At 37.3% G+C, this 18,059-nt stretch overlaps 2 protein-coding genes and 1 pseudogene across 3 annotated transcripts in view; 2 read left to right on the forward strand and 1 right to left on the reverse strand.

The window, feature by feature from the left end:
• The window catches only part of LOC110040726 (uncharacterized), an 84,804-nt gene extending 69,848 nt beyond the window's left edge, over positions 1 to 14,956 (reverse strand). The window contains exons 1-2 of the mRNA XM_089280665.1: positions 14,827 to 14,956; positions 14,442 to 14,538 (exon numbers count right to left, since the gene is read on the reverse strand). Of these exons, the coding sequence (XP_089136791.1) occupies positions 14,442 to 14,520 (79 nt within the window). The 5' untranslated portion in view covers positions 14,521 to 14,538; positions 14,827 to 14,956. The remainder of the gene's footprint in view (positions 1 to 14,441; positions 14,539 to 14,826) is intronic.
• LOC149096434 (adenosine receptor A3-like) overlaps positions 1 to 18,059 on the forward strand; it is a 319,741-nt pseudogene that overhangs the window by 289,815 nt on the left and 11,867 nt on the right. The gene's annotated exons all lie outside the window — the stretch shown is intronic.
• On the forward strand, positions 6,741 to 8,638 carry LOC149096453 (uncharacterized). Its single transcript, XM_089280717.1, has one exon. It carries the CDS (start codon positions 6,824 to 6,826, stop codon positions 7,766 to 7,768), a length of 945 nt encoding a protein of 314 aa, XP_089136843.1. The 5' UTR covers positions 6,741 to 6,823; the 3' UTR covers positions 7,769 to 8,638.

The following is an 18,059-nucleotide window of genomic DNA, read 5'->3' on the forward strand; positions in this document are numbered from 1 at the left end:
TTTGTAATCACGCTTCGGCAATAGCTCTTCAGTTTCTTTTTGTTTTGTTGCACATCGTTTTTCTCCGTTTTGCCCTTTATTGTTGACCACCGGCCTAAAACCTATGCGCCTAAACCGTGACTGATAAACTATCGCTTTCGCGAAACTCAACTTTCCATACTGTGAACGCTAGAAGTTCTGTTATTTCATTGGCTGGCGGCATTTTGAGTTGACATATCCCTGTGAGAAGGCGTGACATGTTTATAAATCTTTTGAAGGCAAAAACTTGCACTCGTTTTTCAAAAGAAAACCTCCTATTTAAATGAATTAATAGGGTATGTAGAATCGACGGTTTTCCGTGAAATTTGGCCGGAACACGCACTGATAGATACGGAACAAAACGATGCCGGCGAATCCTTTTATTTCATATACTTTTCCCGTGGCGGTCTCAAACGCAACACGCTACGCGAATTTTTGGATAGTGGAACTTGACAGATCTATTTAACAAATAGATTCCATGTTGCCGTGCGTCTGTTCAGTAATAGATCACAGGAGCCGTCAAAATGTGGTAAGAACATCAGTGACACACTCAGCTATCGCCTCGTTTGCCACTTATTTGTTCTTACCACATTTTGACGTCTTCTGTGATCTATTACTGAACAGACGCACGGCAGCATGGAATGCATTTGTTTTATATAATAAAGAAACAACAGGAAAAGCTTTTTTATTTTAAAATCTTTCAACATAACTCGAAAGCCGGCCTTTGCCCACTTTGGCGAACAAGATGAAAAGCAATTTTACGTAATCTATTGTCTATACAAAATGAAGCAATCTCATTGGTTGCTATGCGTGGTAAAAAATTGTGATTGGTCCAGGAAAATCACGCCACTGTCAAACTTGAGTTCAAGATTGAAAACTTACAGCGAAAGCAGAATTGAACTGTGAAATCTTCAAGTCTTAAAGAAAATGCTGAAATGTCAAGTCAGTTTTTGTCATCAGAGCAGCCCTGTGAGCAGGAAAACTTGGATTTTGTCTTGAATATTGCAGGAGTTGATAAAATACGATTGGGAAACTTGCGGTTACGGTCAACACTGGAGACCATTCGATTCGAGTTTTGGATGAAAGGAGCGTTAGTGACGGTGGAAATTTATGTCCGCTGTGGTTGGTAATTGTCAAATGTGTTTGATATATTGTCGGAGACACCTTACAGCTGCGATACAGTTGGCCGTGAGCTGTAGTGAGCTCTACTTTACTCGCTTCTGTGCCCTGAAACGGACTGGAACAATCGCGTTAGAAAACAAGGTTAAACTTAAGCTTATGTGTATATTTAAACTGATGACGTTTGATGCTTAATTCCTGCAATCAAACTGTGTCAACAATCATTTTGAGACTGAGAAAAGTTGAATTTTTTAAAATAAATTAATGAGATTAAAATTTTGCTTATTGGTTTTGTTTAATTCGAGACAAAGCAATGGCTTCTTACCTAGACTAATTTCCAGACCAATTTTGTGTTTTGTTTAGTCTCGCTCGACTGCCGACTGCGACTGCTCGAGTATTTTTTCTGAGTCATTTTCTGGAAAACAAACGGCTTTTTCTTTCTTCTTCTAGCCTCTCGTACCTGTTGAATGCCTCGGCAAGACGTTTTTGTACCTTATCTTTCCCCAGCCACGTAAAATAGTGTCTAAATTTTCAAAACTTTCCGCCATTTTAAATACAACGGGAGAACCTTTAGAATGATGACGTCAATCGTGCGTCTCGTCTCTAATAGATCATAGGCGAGAACCAATCAAAATGCTAGAATAACTTGGGTTATTATATAAAAAAGATAACCAATAGAAATGGAAGAAAGTGCTGACACGCTTTGAGAGATTGATGCCTTGTGATTAACACTGCATAGTTATTTTGCATCAACGATCGCATTTGATACCCGATTAATTGGCCTCAGTTTCAGTCGGTCGTTTTTCCGCTAACGGCCTCTGCCGCCTTAGGAAAGCAGTCGGCAAAAAAGAATATAATTTTATCGAGTTTTACATTTTATAACCTTTCTATTGATATATAGTTTGTGGGGTTTCTTTCAAAAGAGCGCGCGTACGAATTTTTTTTCTTCCTTTTTTTTTTTTTTTTTTCTGGAGGACACCCACGAAGGTTTGAAGTAACCTTAAAGTCTCATAACAGTCTGTTTCTTTTCTTTAGTCTTCTTGGGAATGGATCAATAACCAACAATATTTCTAAATTGTCCTTCTTTACGTACGAAATAGGTGCAAGAAAATGTCGCCATTTTGAAGACAACTTCTATCCTCTGCACATTAAATAAGCCATAAATTCTAGGGTATCTAAAAGATAGTAATGCTGCAGCACATTCTGTTGATAGAGACATATTTAACGTAGTGATTCATAAATCTGCGCATTCCAAGAATTAAATTATACTTTTTTTTTCTTAAAGTAGTGTCAAATCGTGGTGTGAAACTTAAAATCTGTCTTTGTATGCATCAACTTTAGGCATGATGACGCATCGACGGCGAGGTGTGACAAGGGATCGAGACAAAAAAAGTTCATAGTGATCTGAACTATGTTTGGACATAAAACGATACACATTAACCTCCTCTTTACCAAATATCGAAAATCGAAAGATGTGAAAATTGTTGGAGCACAAATCTAACCTATAAATTCTGTACTGGAACGGAAACAACGCAATTTTACGGATAAATGTGCAAAGGCAAAACTTCTACAATAAATAGCACATGCTGCTGAAGACGCCAACAATGCGAAACAATTTGTTCTATCTCATATTGAAAATGCAACGTGTTTAGATATTAGTATCAGTAAAATTGAATTCGCAAGCTTTTCGCGCTTCCGAACAAAAAGTTCGAACACAAAATAATTTACCTCCGTCGTCCATGCAAATGGCTATAAAATCGATTATCGCTCTTCAAAATGCCATTTCTCGTTGTTTCCTAAAGACAACACAATTGAAAAATTCACATTTGTTCGTTCCGGAACTTCAAGAAAACATTCGTTTCAGAGTTTTCGTCCTGTGAAAATGCATCCTCGATCTTTCCATCTCATCACAACAACGGTCAAAGCTCGGCTCGTAATACAAACACGCGATACCATGGCCACTTCAATTATTTGAGATTATTATACACTGTAGTCACCATCTGTCTTCTCATTGGCTAAAAGCCTAGAGTTAATTCTCGGGAAACAGCGCAGCCTACAGATTATTCACTAATCTGCTAGCAGATGGGTGAATAATCCGTAGGTTGTGCGCGCAATGCATGGTTTCCAAGAGCGATGTTAAGTTCACGTAAGAACATGGCTTGTCAAAAATAAACTGTGTTAAGTGCGATAATGCGTTTGTCGTTATTATTATTATTATTATTATTATTATCATTATTATTATTATCATTATTATTATTATTTTATTCTATCTTTTTGAAACAATATATAATAAAATAATTATGAGATTCGGTTTTTGTGATATCCGAAATAATCAAAAATTACAATTTCCGCGATTGTGACTGGTTTAAAAAACTCCTATTTTTCACAATTCACTTCCCAAGTTGTTATCGGACAGTTTGTCATTGGACAGTTTGTTATCGGACAGTTTGCTATTGGACAGTTTGTTATTGAACAGTTTGTTATTTGACAGTTTGTTATCGGGCAGTTCAATAAGCTAATCACATTCAGAGTTGTAGTTTAAGGGCACACGAACTGATCTTTTCGAGCCATTGCTAAGGAACATTTATTCTCATATAACCTCATCATTTTTAGTTAGTTCAGAGTTATTTCATAAGTTTTAACTTTTTCATGATCAGTAGTACCAGTGATGACGTCATCAGACCACGCACATGGTCATGTGACTAATACTGAAAAAATGCAAAGGCTCCCAGGCAAATAACTTTATCGGGATTTTTTTTCATTGAGTTAACATTTTAATTTAAATCTTCGTTACGCTATGCATAGATTTTGTTTCATTTCTGAAAAGTCAGATTTTGAGAGAATTTCAAAATATTGAAAAATCCGTAATTTTCTGAAAAAAGCGTGATTTCGAAAAAGGAATGTATAGCTTTGTTCCCAACGTTGGTTTGAATCGAAATTCGTCGAGAAAGGCTGGATTTAATGTAAAACCACGTTTCCTTTAGTATTTAAAGAAACCGGAAGTGCGCCCAGTATATACTGGAAGTTACCCTGTCAGCGTGAGAGCAATTTACACTGCCAGCGTACTTCCGTAACATCAAACAAAGCCACATGGAGTTAGTTTTTCTCTTTCTATTGCTCTTGTTTTTTCTGTCTTTCTCTTATTTTGCCTTTGCTTGTAGTTTTTTTACTTTGCATTTTGTGAAACACGAAGAAAAACATCTTAAATGTAAGCGAATTTGCAAGTTCTTGAGTGTTTCTATTTTCCGCGCTCAGGCTGACGTCAGTAACCGGAAGTGAAATTTTACCTCCTTAGCAATGCGCGTGAGGGCGCGCATGAATCGGTTAATGGGCCCTTAAATCAACCAATCACGTTCAAAGTTGTAGTTACTTGCGTGCGTGCACGCGCTTGCTTTTGAGTTTTTGGCGCCTAATTTTATCGCAAATTTTCCCTTTCTTCTTTTCTCGGAAGTTGTGAATTTTATGATCAATAGGTAATAAGACTTCGTGTCGTCCAATTCGGTCTGTAATGATACTCGTGATGAACAAATCGGACCCCCGCTGCGCAATCATCTGATTTTCTTATCACTCTTATGACAACCGACCGAATTGGACTCCACTCAGTCCTATTACCATTACTAATCAAGGTCTCAGTTAGTGTTATCAGCCTCAGCCTTTGGATTCATGATCAGCTGATAAAACTTACATCGACCGTTTTAATAAAATTTCTTTGCTTTTTCATTCAGCATAACAATAGTCAAGTTATGTTTTTATTCAGTCCGGGAGCACTTTGGCAATTCTTCGAAAGTCTACAATATATTTTTTTTCGACAGAATGTTTACATCTTCTTCGGTCAACGCCTCAGCCACGTTTGATTTGTTTCATTTACCTTGTTTTTTAAGTTCTTTTCTTCGAGCTTCCAGACGTTTCCTTGCTTGGTAAAGCTCTTTGTCATCGATAATGCTTTTGGGGTATTTGTCTTCTTTAAAAACCGGCTAAAACTTGAAAAGAACCCTCGAAGGCTTGATGGTTTGAAATCCTGTTCATCTTTTCGTTTGACGTTTAAAATAAATTTGCACATGTACTTGTTGAGTTCATCTGATTTGATTTCTTCCACTTTTCTCGTCTATTCCTTCTGTTTGAGAAATTGACTAAAACAAGCTAACGTCGCGTCGGGTTCTTAACCGAGTACATAGTGTTTTTGTTCTGCTGTCTTCAATGGGTTTATCTAAAGCATTAAACCTGTTAGGACCCTCCGCCATTCAGAGATCTTCAGAGATTGTCTGTGGTTCATAGCTAACTTGCTAGAAAGCTAGGGTTAACTTGTGGAAACTCTACAAACTTCTGTGAATGAAGACTGAAGACGCGCCAACAACAGCGTGAAAGCGTTGCGAACTGACTGATTCATTTTGACAGCTGATTTCTGATTGGATGAAACGCGTTTCCTACGTTAGAGAAAGTCTTTTCGCGATTGTGATTGGCTGAAGAAATTTCCGTATGGGTTTTTCATGAGATCGATTCAATCCGAAAATTTCAGAAAGTATGAAATAATACTGTTTTCACTTAATGACATCTATGTTCATTTTTCACAGCCATCTTGCTGTAATAGTTTGGTGTTGGTTGAAGTACTAGTTAATTATTTCGATACAGGACTCATCAGTGGTCCTATGAACACAATAGATCATCATACAAGAAAACTTGTTATTGGCAAAATAATCATTAAGTTAAAATTGCCACGAAATATAATGGGCGTAAAATTTGGCAGCTTGTATTACTATTTCATTCATAGGAAATGTTTTGTGACATTTTCAAACACTTCTGTCGGTTGAACAGATTTTGGGTTTTTTTTTCCCGGACTATGTCACGGAGGACATTCGTGGACTATCTGTCCAGCCGTGGAGATATAACCAGTTAAAATATGTATAAGAAGAAAAACGAAAGAGTACGGAATCGTTATGCTGCATTGACATACCATTTTCAGCGCTGCTGTGCTGGGAAATGATCAAAACAAATACATCCGAGTTCAACACATTGACGCAACTTTTGAATGAAAATATCCCTGGATGTGGTTTTGCTGTAAAAGAGAACGCCACAAGAATTGAGGAGCGTCTTCGCGTTAAATGTGCACTAATATCAAGCCAAGCCACCTAAGGCCGGAAAAAAAAAAAAAAAAAAAAAAAAAAAAAAAAGAGAGAAGTTACAGAATGAATGTTTCTGTGGAAGAAGTTAAAAAAAAAAGCATTATCGAACATGAGAACAAAGCATTTCAACACAAGGATCTGACGCTTAGAAAAGACGAAAAATGTTATGCCAAGTAAAGTGTTACGCTATTTTCAAGTGTCTAAAAAATCTGACAAAGATACGATTTTTGTAAAAAAATCGAAATTTCTTACCGTAATAGGAACTGAACGCGTTCTTTTTTGCATAAGGGTAAACCCATCTGGGGTGAAATTAAATTTACCAGTCTACAAACAACCTTTTATGTCAACTGTTGACTTGCAAAGACGTAGAAAACGAGAAATTAAAAGCACACTTTTCTCGACAATCTCGAAACCTCTGTGGCCACTTGCTCTTTTGCTGTTCCATAATTTACGGGAGATTTCAGCTCAAAAGCTATTTGTACGTGAGGGGGATTGGGCCGAGCATGGGTAGAGTATAGACGTGTTTTTGCTAGCTCCGCTCAAAATTCGTATATGGAGGCCTCTACATGGCAGAAAAAGGAGAAAAGTTCAGACGAAAAACTCATGTAGAGAGAACTGGGCCAACTTGGAGAAGTGTATCCAACTCGTCGGAAGAAGAATCCCTTTCACCGTTGGAGAAGAAAGCCAAAGTCAAGTTGCACATGTCTGACACGGTGCAATCGAGCGAAGAAGACGAAACCGCCGCTGCCGTGGAGTTGGCTAATTCTGTAATGCCGAAGCTAGACCTTGTTCTGCAGAAGTTAGACAACATGGAAAAGAAATTGGACATCCTTGAGGGTTTTGTGAAAGTGGTCGATGGAAAGGTTAACAAGTTACAGGATAAAGCTGAGCAGTTTGAAAGCTTCAGCAGGGACGCCACAACAAAACTGAAGGTGTTAGATGAAGGAATGTCGTTCGCAAATACAGAGATAGAAAATTTAAAGAAGAAAGTAAAGCTTCTGGAACAAACTATCCAAGAAAATACAGTAAACACCGAAAACAAATTCAAGGGAAAGATCGAGGCCTTAAGAAACGAGAAGTTGTATATGGAGGTGTATCAAAGACGGGAAAACCTTCGCTTCTACGGCATTGCTGAATCTTTCCACCTCTCAGAAGAAAATGTCAAAGAGGTGTTAATTGGCTTTATACAGAAGGAACTTAACATCAGCGAGGCGGATTCTTTTGAGTATCAACGAGTGCACCGCATTGGCAAGCGCGACCCATCGCAAGAAAAACCAAGACCAATAATTGCACGTTTTTTGCGATACTCCGACAGAGAGCGAGTCATGTCAAGTGCAAGAAAGCTGAAAGGAACTGGTTTCGGAATATCGCCAGACCTTCCGAAAGAAATTGTGGACCGCAGAAAGGAATTAATGCCTAAGTTCAAAAAAGCAAAAGAAGACGGAAAATCGGCGTTCTTCAAAAGATCAGAGCCGGACAAACTTTTTATTGAGGGTATACGAATCTTCTAATTTCTTTGGAACATAAACTCTCTATCTAGGTATTCATAACATGTAAGCCTCATTCACACTTGTTCTTAAAAATGGAGCTGCATGCGTGTCATCTAGTTAGCGCAATGCGTGCAAGACCTATTCCATTAGTAGCGCAATTAACAGCTTTTATCGCTGGCTACTGTTTTACATACATGTTCAATTGTAGTTGTAGGTGTTATAAATGTTTTTCTTTTGTTTCTTTTTCCTTTTCAATATTAATTAGTTTTACCTTTTTCTTGTTCAAGAGACATGCAAATTTTTTCATTAGCTCATCTACTAAAGATTACTATCTCATTCTCTCCAACTGCTCGCCTTTTCACTTAAATATGTCCTTAAAAAGTTACAAAACTTAATTTAAATTTTGGTATCCTATCCTTAAATGTTCGGGGGATAAGATCTTTTGATAAACGAAAAGCACTTTTTCATTGGTGTATGAAGGATAAAGCTGATATAATTTTTCTACAAGAGACCTACAGCACATCCGAGGTGGAAAACACCTGGAAATCCCAGTGGAGAGGAGACTTGTTTTTTTGTCATGGTTCTGAACACAGCAGAGGTGTCTTAACACTAGTCAAAGAAGGGCTTGACTGTAAATTTGAGGTATGTAAACAAGATAATCTAGGTCGGTATATCATTCTAAAAGGTTTTGTTCAAGGTCAATCTTTTTTATTTTTGAATATCTATGCGCCAAATAAGACCAACGAACAATGCATCTTTTACGACGAAATACAGAACGAATTCGACAAATTGGAAATTGACACTGATTGCAAAATAATAATAGGTGGTGACTTTAATGTTATCCGCGACCCAGATTTGGATGGATCGGGAGGATCTCCAAAATTGAAAGAATCGTCCAAAAAGATAGAAAATCTATGTTTTTCTCTTGACCTAATAGACATCTGGAGAATCAGAAACCCAAAATTAAAACGTTTCTCCTGGAGACAGAAAACTCCAATGATTCAACGGCGGTTAGATTATTGGTTGATATCAAATAATATACAGGAAGAGGTTGATAAGGTCGATATTATCCCTGCTATTAGATCTGACCATTCCGCCATTACGTTGTACATTAATGGTATAGAGAACTCAACCTATGGACCGTCTTTTTGGAAACTCAATGCAAGTTTGTCAGAAGATAAAGAATATGTAGACCTAATTAGAAACAAAATCGGTGAATGGGTAGACGAAAGTAGAGAAATCGAAGACCCGCGGGTTACCTGGGATTATTTAAAATATAAAATACGCTATGAAACGATTGGTTATAGTAAGAAGAAAGCAAAAGAGAGAAGGTCAGAGCTGGTAAATTTGGAAATTAGACTAAAAGAGTGTCAGCGAAAATGTGACGAACACCCAAGTGCTGAAAATCTCTGCGATTTAGAAGTTCTCAAATCAGAATACGAACGCCATTATGATTATATAACACAAGGGGCAATCATAAGATCTCGGGTGAGTTGGTATGAAGAGGGCGAAAAGAATAGCAAGTATTTTTTAAATTTAGAAAGTGCTAAAAAGAAAAAGACATGTATACGGAAATTATCCGTGGATAATGATTCATATATAACAGACCCAAAAGAAATAATGAAAGAGATTCATGATTTCTATGAAAAACTCTATGATAGAGACTCGTATAATTTAGGTGAGAATTCAATTGATCGTTTCCTTAATGAAGTGGACACTAAAAAATTGTCTGATGAAGAGAAAATGACTTTAGATAACCAACTTACTAGATCCGAACTGTACGAAGCATTGAAGACATTTCCGAAAAACAAAACACCTGGAAGTGACGGTTTAACTGTGGAATTTTACTTGGCGTTCTGGCACGTGGTTGCAAAGTATCTCGAAAAGTCTCTAAACTTCTCTCACCAACACGGGCAACTATCAACTTCGCAAAAGCAGGCAATGATTACCCTATTGGAGAAAAAAGATAAAGATAGACGATTTATAAAGAACTGGCGACCTATCTCACTGATCAACGTAGATGTTAAAATTGCATCCAAAGCGTTTGCTAGAAGGCTGGAGCCAATCCTGCCAGAACTTATTCACCATAATCAAAATGGTTTTATCAAAGGAAGGTCTACATTTGATGCAGTTAGAACAATCGATGATTTACTTGAATTGGCAAAACTCACAAATACAACAGGTATTCTAATGGCAATTGACTTTGAAAAGGCATTTGATTCTCTGGACCATACATATCTATTTAAAGTATTGGAAAAATTCAATTTTGGACCGTATTTTTTACAATGGGTAAAAACATTTTATACAAACATATCCAGCTGTATCTTAAATAACGGCTTTACTACAGATCTTTTCTGTATCCATCGTGGTGTACGACAAGGTGACCCTCTATCACCTTTATTATTCATCTTAGCTTTGGAAGTTCTCGCATGTCAAATCAGGCAGGATAAAACCATACAAGGAATAATGGTCAAAAACGTGGAGATCAAACTCACGCTTTTTGCAGATGACATGACTTGTTTTCTAAAAGACATAAATGCATATTCGCGACTTTGTACAACTTTAAAGGTTTTTTCATTGCATTCTGGTCTCCGAATTAACGACGATAAAACAGAAGTTTTTGGTATCGGCCCACATAAACTAGTACAAAATGACTTTACTCACAAAGTGCGAAAATCAATCAAGATATTAGGTACCGTTTTTGACTATCACAAACCATCACGAGACAAAGCAAACTTCGACTCAATATTCAAATCTATTAAAAAAACGCTGAGTATGTGGAAGTGGAGGGGTCTTACCCTGATTGGTAAGATTCAAATAGTTAAGACCTTCATTATTCCAAAATTTTTGAGTAAAGCGACTGCAATCTCAATATCAAACGATCTTGTCAAGGAGATAAACAGACTGATTTTCGGTTTCATTTGGAAAGGTAACGATAAAATTAAACGGACCGCGCTTATCAATGATATTGAAAATGGAGGACTAAAAATGCTTGATATTGAATCCATGATATCGGCTCAAAGAGTGATGATCTTAAAAAAGTATCTAGGAGAGAGCAACAGCACTTGGAAAACTATTTTAGATGATTTCTTTTTTGGAAATATAGGTGGAAAACTCATCCTGTTCTGTGATTTTGAAACTAGTAAACTACCGGTTCATCTTCCAATATTCTACAAAGAGTGTCTAGAGGCATTTCGTAATTTAAAGAAATCCAAGGTAGCCACCTATGAGGATGTTGTAGACCAAATTATTTGGAATAATAGGAATATTGTGATACACGGAAAATCTCTTTTTGAAAAACATTTGTTTACTAAAGGAATTGTTAAAATTGGTGACTTGTTATCCGATACGGGTAAATTTCTTGAAAGCCCTAAAGTGTTGGAAGCGAATCTATCTCCAATCCAGTACTTCAAATTAATAGGAATTGTAGATGCCATACCAAAAGAATGGAGATTAATTATCAAAGAATCACATATTCAACATCAGCAACTATATCCTCAACAGCATTTGGATACAGTGTATATTTATATCGACGAAACCAAATCGGATCTGTTAAAAGCCTCTTCAAAACTTTTGTATAAAGGATTTAAAACAAAGAAACAAACTCCTCCAACCGCCAAAAGGAAGTTGAAGGACAAATATCCAGAGGTTATAGAAGACTGGAAAAAAATTTATTCTTTACCATTCACTGTCACACTTGAAACAAAAATTAGAGAGTTCCAATATAAATTATTAAACGATATAATTTTCACAAATGAGAGGTTACTCCGTTTTAAAATGATTGAATCACCAATGTGCACCTTTTGTTTGAAAGAGGTCGAGTCCCTCGAACATTTGCTCTTTTATTGTGATACAACAAAAGACTTCTGGCGGGCTTTTTCCTCTTGGCTTTCAAACCAGAATGTATCTTTGGACACTTTGACATTTGAAAATATATTGTTTGGAGTGTTCAACAACAACGAAGACTTTATTATCCTGAATCACTTGATACTGTTAGGAAAGTTTTTTATTTATAAATGTAAATTAAATAAAATTAAACCAACATTAACAATATTTTTAGCAAAGACAAAAACCGTTTATTACATTGAAAAAAAAAATAGCTACCAAAAATAACCAACTTTATAAACATTACAAAAAGTGGGAAAAACTAATGCCATCTCTTAATAATAGTTGAGCTTAATTTGTAATTTCTCCTTCTCAGCATGTCACTAACTTACTTTCTTTTTTTTTTTTTTTTTTTTTTTTTTCTGTATTTGGGTAGCTGCACTATTGTAAACAACGCATTGTATATTCTTTAGGTATAATTAGGCTACGATTAGTAATTATAATTTGTTGTATGTAATCTATTGTAGTTATGACGTATTGTAAGTATTGTAACTAGTGTTATGTCTTGTGTTGTATTGTATGTATTATAACCCAAAATGTTGAAAAAAAATAAAAATTACAAAAAAAAAAAAAAATTTGTACGTGATATCTTTAAACTGAAATCCATATTAGAGGATTATCATTATTATTATTTTTTTTTATTTTAACGTTAAAGTCTAAGAGGAGGCTGCGTCTCATGAGCCACTTCGCTGCGCAGGCGCTGTATCGTCTGTTGTCGCCAATGGGCAATCTATCGCCTGATAGTGCCAGCGCGAGATCGTACCATTTGGCCATAACAACAAAGGAAAACTTAGTGGTGATCAATATAATTAATAATAACAGTATGAACTCGAGATTTCTATGAGTTAATAGCTAATGAGACCGAAATAAGAGAGCGAATAATCTAATTGTTTTAGTATAATTCTAACTGAAATCGACTTCAAATAACGGTTTCCAATTACTTCAGGCTCGACGTATTATTAAACTTTGCGCAATAGAAAGATCGCTCAAATTGAATTCTCGTTTGAAATTGAAATTGTATGCGCGCGCATCAATTTTTTATAAAGTTATTTTAAGTTTTTAAAGTCAAGAAACTGTTAATGTCCTTCATTTAGTCTTCTCAGGAATTTAATTATCCATTTGCACCAAAATGACTTGTTCCTTGAAAACTTTGAAAAATAAAAAAAAAATTAAAAAAAAAAGAAGAAGAACAAGTTGCCATTTCGTAGACGACCAGCCACTGCACCAATGGCTCATATTGTACGATCACGCAAACAATCAGGTTGCAGCATTTGCATTAGTGTTCAAGTGGAATTCTACTAATGACTGATAGCTAACTATTTACAGCAGTCCCTTCCATGCTCGAATACGATTTGGAGAAAAGTGGCGACCGCGTTCACAGAGACGTAAATGCAAAAATGAAAATGAGGATTGGGTGAGGGAGGAAAACAAAAACCGAAAGAAAAAGAAGAGAACGCGGTTTAAAGGACACGAGGGTTGAGCGTGAAAGGAAGTAGCCAGTACTAAGGATCTGAGGTAGAGAACGCTAGTTACGTGAAAGTGATATGAATACATTAGAGAGTGGGATCTTATACTCGTTCTGCAACGGACTGGTGCGAATAGTGGGACTTTAAAGCAATCACCGGTTGACGTAATGCAATACCATAGAAACCCCGAGAAATTTTCCATACTCCATTGAAATATAAGAGCACGCGCCATCTAATTTGCTCTCGGTTGTGTCAGAAACCCTTGAGAAAAATTAAGTCACCCGATTTTGAACGCATACCTGCCCAATGCCGTCAGAGCAAATGTTTATTCATACTTCTGTCGCAAATAAAAACAAAGCACAACACTTCCTGTTTACACCAGTATTACCGGTTTTAAAGGCCTATTAACCGATTTACGCGCGCGCTCGCGGGCGTTCTACTTACGTCAGCCTGAGCGCGGAAAATTAAAACAACTCGATAACTTCCAAATCCGCTTTCATTTTACATGTTTTTCTTTGTGTTTCACAAAATGCAAAGTAAAACAAGTACAAGCAGAGACAAAATAAGAAAAAGACAGAAAAACAAGAGCAATAGAAAGAGAAAAACTAACTCCGTGTGGCTTTGTTTGACCTTACTGAAGTGCACTGGAAGTGTAAATTGCGCACGCGCTGATAGGGTTACTTCCAATATATATCGGGCGCACTTTCGGTTTCTTTAAATGCTAAAGGAAAGGCGGTTTTTCATTAAATCCAGCCTTTTTCGACGGATTTCGATCAAAGCCAACGTTGGAAAGATAGCTATGCATTCCTTTTTCAAAATCATGCTTTTTTCAGAAATTACGAATTCTCTCAAAATCTGGCCTTTTAGAAATGAAACAAAATCTATGCATAGCGTAATGAGGATTTAAATTAAAATATTGAATCAATGAAAAAAATCCTGATAAAGTAATTTGCCTGGGAGCCTTTGCGTTTTTTCAGTATTGGTCACATGACCATGGGCATGGCCTGATGACGTCATCACTAGTGTTACTAATCATGAAAAAGTTAAAACACATGAAATGACTCTAAACTAACTAAAAATGATGAGGTTATATGAGTATAAATTTTCCTTAGCAACGGTTCGAAAAGATCGGTTAATGGGCCCTTAACTGGCCTGCTGTGTTTCTTCAATTGTACTGCGCGCTTTGCTTAATCACAGAGAAAAATGTGCATTGTTAGCAGGAGACTTGTAATTGAATTAATTATGTCCTGATGGCTTTGTTATATTGGGCAGACGAATGTTTCACTAGAAAACACGCAACGACAGCCAAAATCGGTGGCCTTCTACCCATTTTGTCAACTTACCTGCATAAACGTTCATAGATTGCCTCTGAATCAGTATAAGCACTACAGACAGCGCGCAAATCCACAAGATGTCAATCATGGTAGTCGCAATTGGCACCTGATTACACAATAAGACTTATCAACAGTATTAACACAAACAATTCAGTTAGCAACATTTCACAGCCTTTCAAAATAAAATCGATACAAAGATTTCAAAGCTCACGAAACCGACCCGACGCGACTAGTATACTTTGCAGACAATCGATCTTACGTTTCCACCACTTAATACAAGTCATTAACTAATACGGGGTTCGCATAAATGCCAAATCTTAAGCGAAAGAGCTAACTTTCCTTCCAACAGGAAAATGCAACTGGCCTTACCTACTTGAAACAGCAATGTATTTACCCAAAACGGAGTGGCAGATTTCAAGAAGACTGAAAAGCAAACTATTCCGACTTTGCAGCAAACCCAGCTTCAGTAAAATGTGATTAAAAAAATATGTGACTTATTTCCGACGGGCAATTAATTTCCAATGAAGCATCCAATATTTTTTAGGACGGGACTCTCCCTTATTATACATACGTAGTTGTATGTCTGTATTTACATTATTCTTATAAATACTGTTACATAACAAGCTTTTAGTATAATATTTAGAAGATTTGATTGTTTAAGTTCAAGCACGTTTTCAGTAATTATATTGCTTCAAGAGCAGAAATTTGCGTTGGGTGTTATAGCCACATCCTGTGACGAATATTAACAAGAAGATCTGTTAGATCTTATAACCGCGCTTTTAAAATTTAACTGTTTGCTCAGCACTACCGTCGGAACGCAGTGCACATTCCAAAGCAGTCATTGATGATTCTTTTCTTACTATGGACATCACATCACTTGATCAACACAAACTCTATTATTGCACCATCAGTCGTAGCCGTTGTCTCCCATGACGTAATGATCTCAATTTGGAACTTTCTTGGGGATATCTATGGGCATAAAGATAGGAACACTAAACTCTATCCCGACCGTAGATTGAAAACGTGACAGAAAATTGGCGTTGCTTTCGATTCTCACCAAATTTGGACAGTGGGATGATCTCATCATTAGCCAATAACAGGCCATTTTTTCAGCTCTTTACGTCATATCCCCCCCTCGGGAGAATTTTGTCAAGTTAGCTAATTTAGTATGCAAGCCACCGTAATGGCGGTCGCCGTCGGCGAAATGGTTAGTTGCTCAAAATTGGGGCAAAATCTTTCGGAGATGGAAGTCAGGACATTTGTAAGAATACAGAAAGTAATTTGGAACCAGTTGCTGGCTTCTAAGGCTGAATTTATCCAGAAGTAAGCTGTATTTTCGTTTTCGTGCCGAAAGCCACGCGGTGAAATATTATCGGCTTGTTATACTCTCCTGTTCCGTTTTTTCTCTTGGTCTTTTTTGCAGCCGGCCGAGGCCAGTCTTTCGTCTAAATCAGTTGAAAAAAGGTCGAAAAAGATGTTCCCATTCAAGTTTAAGCTCTCAGGCGATAATTCTGGAGTTTTTTTGGCCGAAACGTCGGCTTTGTTATGTTCGTGTTTTTCGGTTGCTATGGGCGACCGTTGCTTCCTTTGTTAAGTCAAGTCTGGGAAGTGAGGTCACAAAAAAAAATTCTAATTAATTCTGGTTTTGTTCGATGTCGCTGAAATTTTAACACGATAAAGCTGGATTGTTAAGAAATAGATTTACCTTGTACCGATTTGTGGTAGCTATTAACACTAAAGTTATATATCGCTTCGAAGTGTGGGTTTTCAAAAGATTTTTTTGCAACGTGTGGGTTCGGCGTGATTTTGTAATCGGAGGTTTTTGTTGACCTCGAAGGAAAAAATATCCGGAAAGTCATTTCATCGACGATTCAAACGAATATAAATATGTATATGTTCCGAGCTAAATTTCTGGTGAAAAAATATAATTTTTGACGAGCGCTGGGTTTTAAATTTTTCCCGCGAAAGCCAGGACCTGAGATGATTTAAATTAACAACAGCTTTCTTTCTTAAAACTCACGATTAAATTTAATTGTTTTTTTCCCTTGAGTAAAGGGCTAGCAAAGAAGTCACACGAGTCACATAATTCAAGAATTGCGTTGTCCACGGCTATCTTTAGCGTGTTCTGGAAAGTTCTTTGCTTGGCTTGCAAATATTTAATTTTCCTTCCGATTTATGACCTCGCTGTGATAAAACAGCCAAAGAATTTCCCAACTTCGTTCCCAGGGTCTCTCATCTTACCGCCCCCTGGAGCGAGCGAAGAGAGACCCTGGTTGGGTCTGGTCACGTGTCTCCCAGAATCTGGGAGATGACAATTAAATTATTGAGGGGATGGGCGGCCTAGTAGGAATTTTGTCTATACTTAGCCCACGGGGGTGCGGGGTGTGTTGTCAGCAAAGTAAACCAAGAACGATATGATGTTCTGCGGTAATGTCCGGCGCTAATATTCTGCAAACGCCAAGGAAAACTTATCCATCATCTGATAGCGGAAATCCAAGTCGCTGAAGGTTGTATGGTTCAGTGAAGGACGTTACATATTGTAAAAATCTCCTCAAGAAGGTGAATGGAGAATTGCACACCGCGGCCGAAGCTGTGTATGGAAGATGTTGGACTCATCTTCACCTCAGAATGAAGTGTAGGTCTTGTTACCGGCGATTAAATAATTTTAGAGAATTCAGGGCCTTTTAATTGATCACTGAAAGCCAAAGTCACTTCGAAAGGAGCGAGAGGGTGAAAAGATTTATTGAAGTTTCACCGCGCCGTCGGTGACCCGAACTTTGCAGAGCGCGAAGGATATAACGAACTCGTCGCGGTATGCATTTCACCGTCGTTGCTGATAAAATGGATTTATCTTCGACCAAAAGGAGGCTAGAAAATGAAAAATAAAATTTTTATTGTTTCGTTAATAAATTAATGTACGTGACGCCAACGGTTCGAGAGAATTGTGCACATTTTCATGTAATTTTCGATCTCTCGACCTTTCTTTGCTTTAAGCGTGTTTCTGAGGGGCACTTTTTATGCCGTGTTATTAGATCAGAAATGAAAATTATAAGTAGAGCGGAGTCGCTTTTATTATGTTATAGTATATTTTTAGAGGTCGTAGGTCTGCATGGTTTCCGCTGTTAACTGCACGTCGCTTCTCAGAGTTTGACACCTCTGTAATTTGCCATGCCGTGCTTATACTTTGTTTAGGTTCGTTTCCATTGCAAGATATGTTTTAAGGCTCTAAGTATTGGCTCTCCAGGGGGAAAGATTAAAATATTCCGTGAACATATTGCTTTCTTGCATTCTATATTGTGACGCCGCAGGTGACGCCGGGGCTGACTATTTGATTAGAACTGTTTGCAAGGACAATGCGTTGCACGAATATCATATTTATCTTCGTCCAGCTTTTCTTCAGAGACTGCCGTAGCTTTACTTTGGGAAAGCTATACGTTTTCCTAGAGACGTTCTTATGTTTTTTGCATCAATTTGATCGAGTGCATTCAAAGGAGAAACAACAATTACTATGGGATGAAATTGCGCTGCTCGACGTCCACAGTTGAAATATGACTGACTTTCCATAAATCCAGTGGGTAAGACGGCAACACTGAAAATCACGACCACTAAATTGCCTCGAGACAGACT

The sequence above is a fragment of the Orbicella faveolata genome, unplaced genomic scaffold (genome assembly GCF_042242905.1).
Source record: "Orbicella faveolata isolate gen_17 unplaced genomic scaffold, um_ofav_v1 contig_48, whole genome shotgun sequence".
NCBI classification, from domain to species: domain Eukaryota; kingdom Metazoa; phylum Cnidaria; class Anthozoa; order Scleractinia; family Merulinidae; genus Orbicella; species Orbicella faveolata.

Bases quoted from the DNA above. Each gene is read 5' to 3' on its own strand.
- LOC149096453 (XM_089280717.1), top strand. From the start codon at position 6,824: ATGGCAGAAAAAGGAGAAAAGTTCAGACGAAAAACTCATGTAGAGAGA.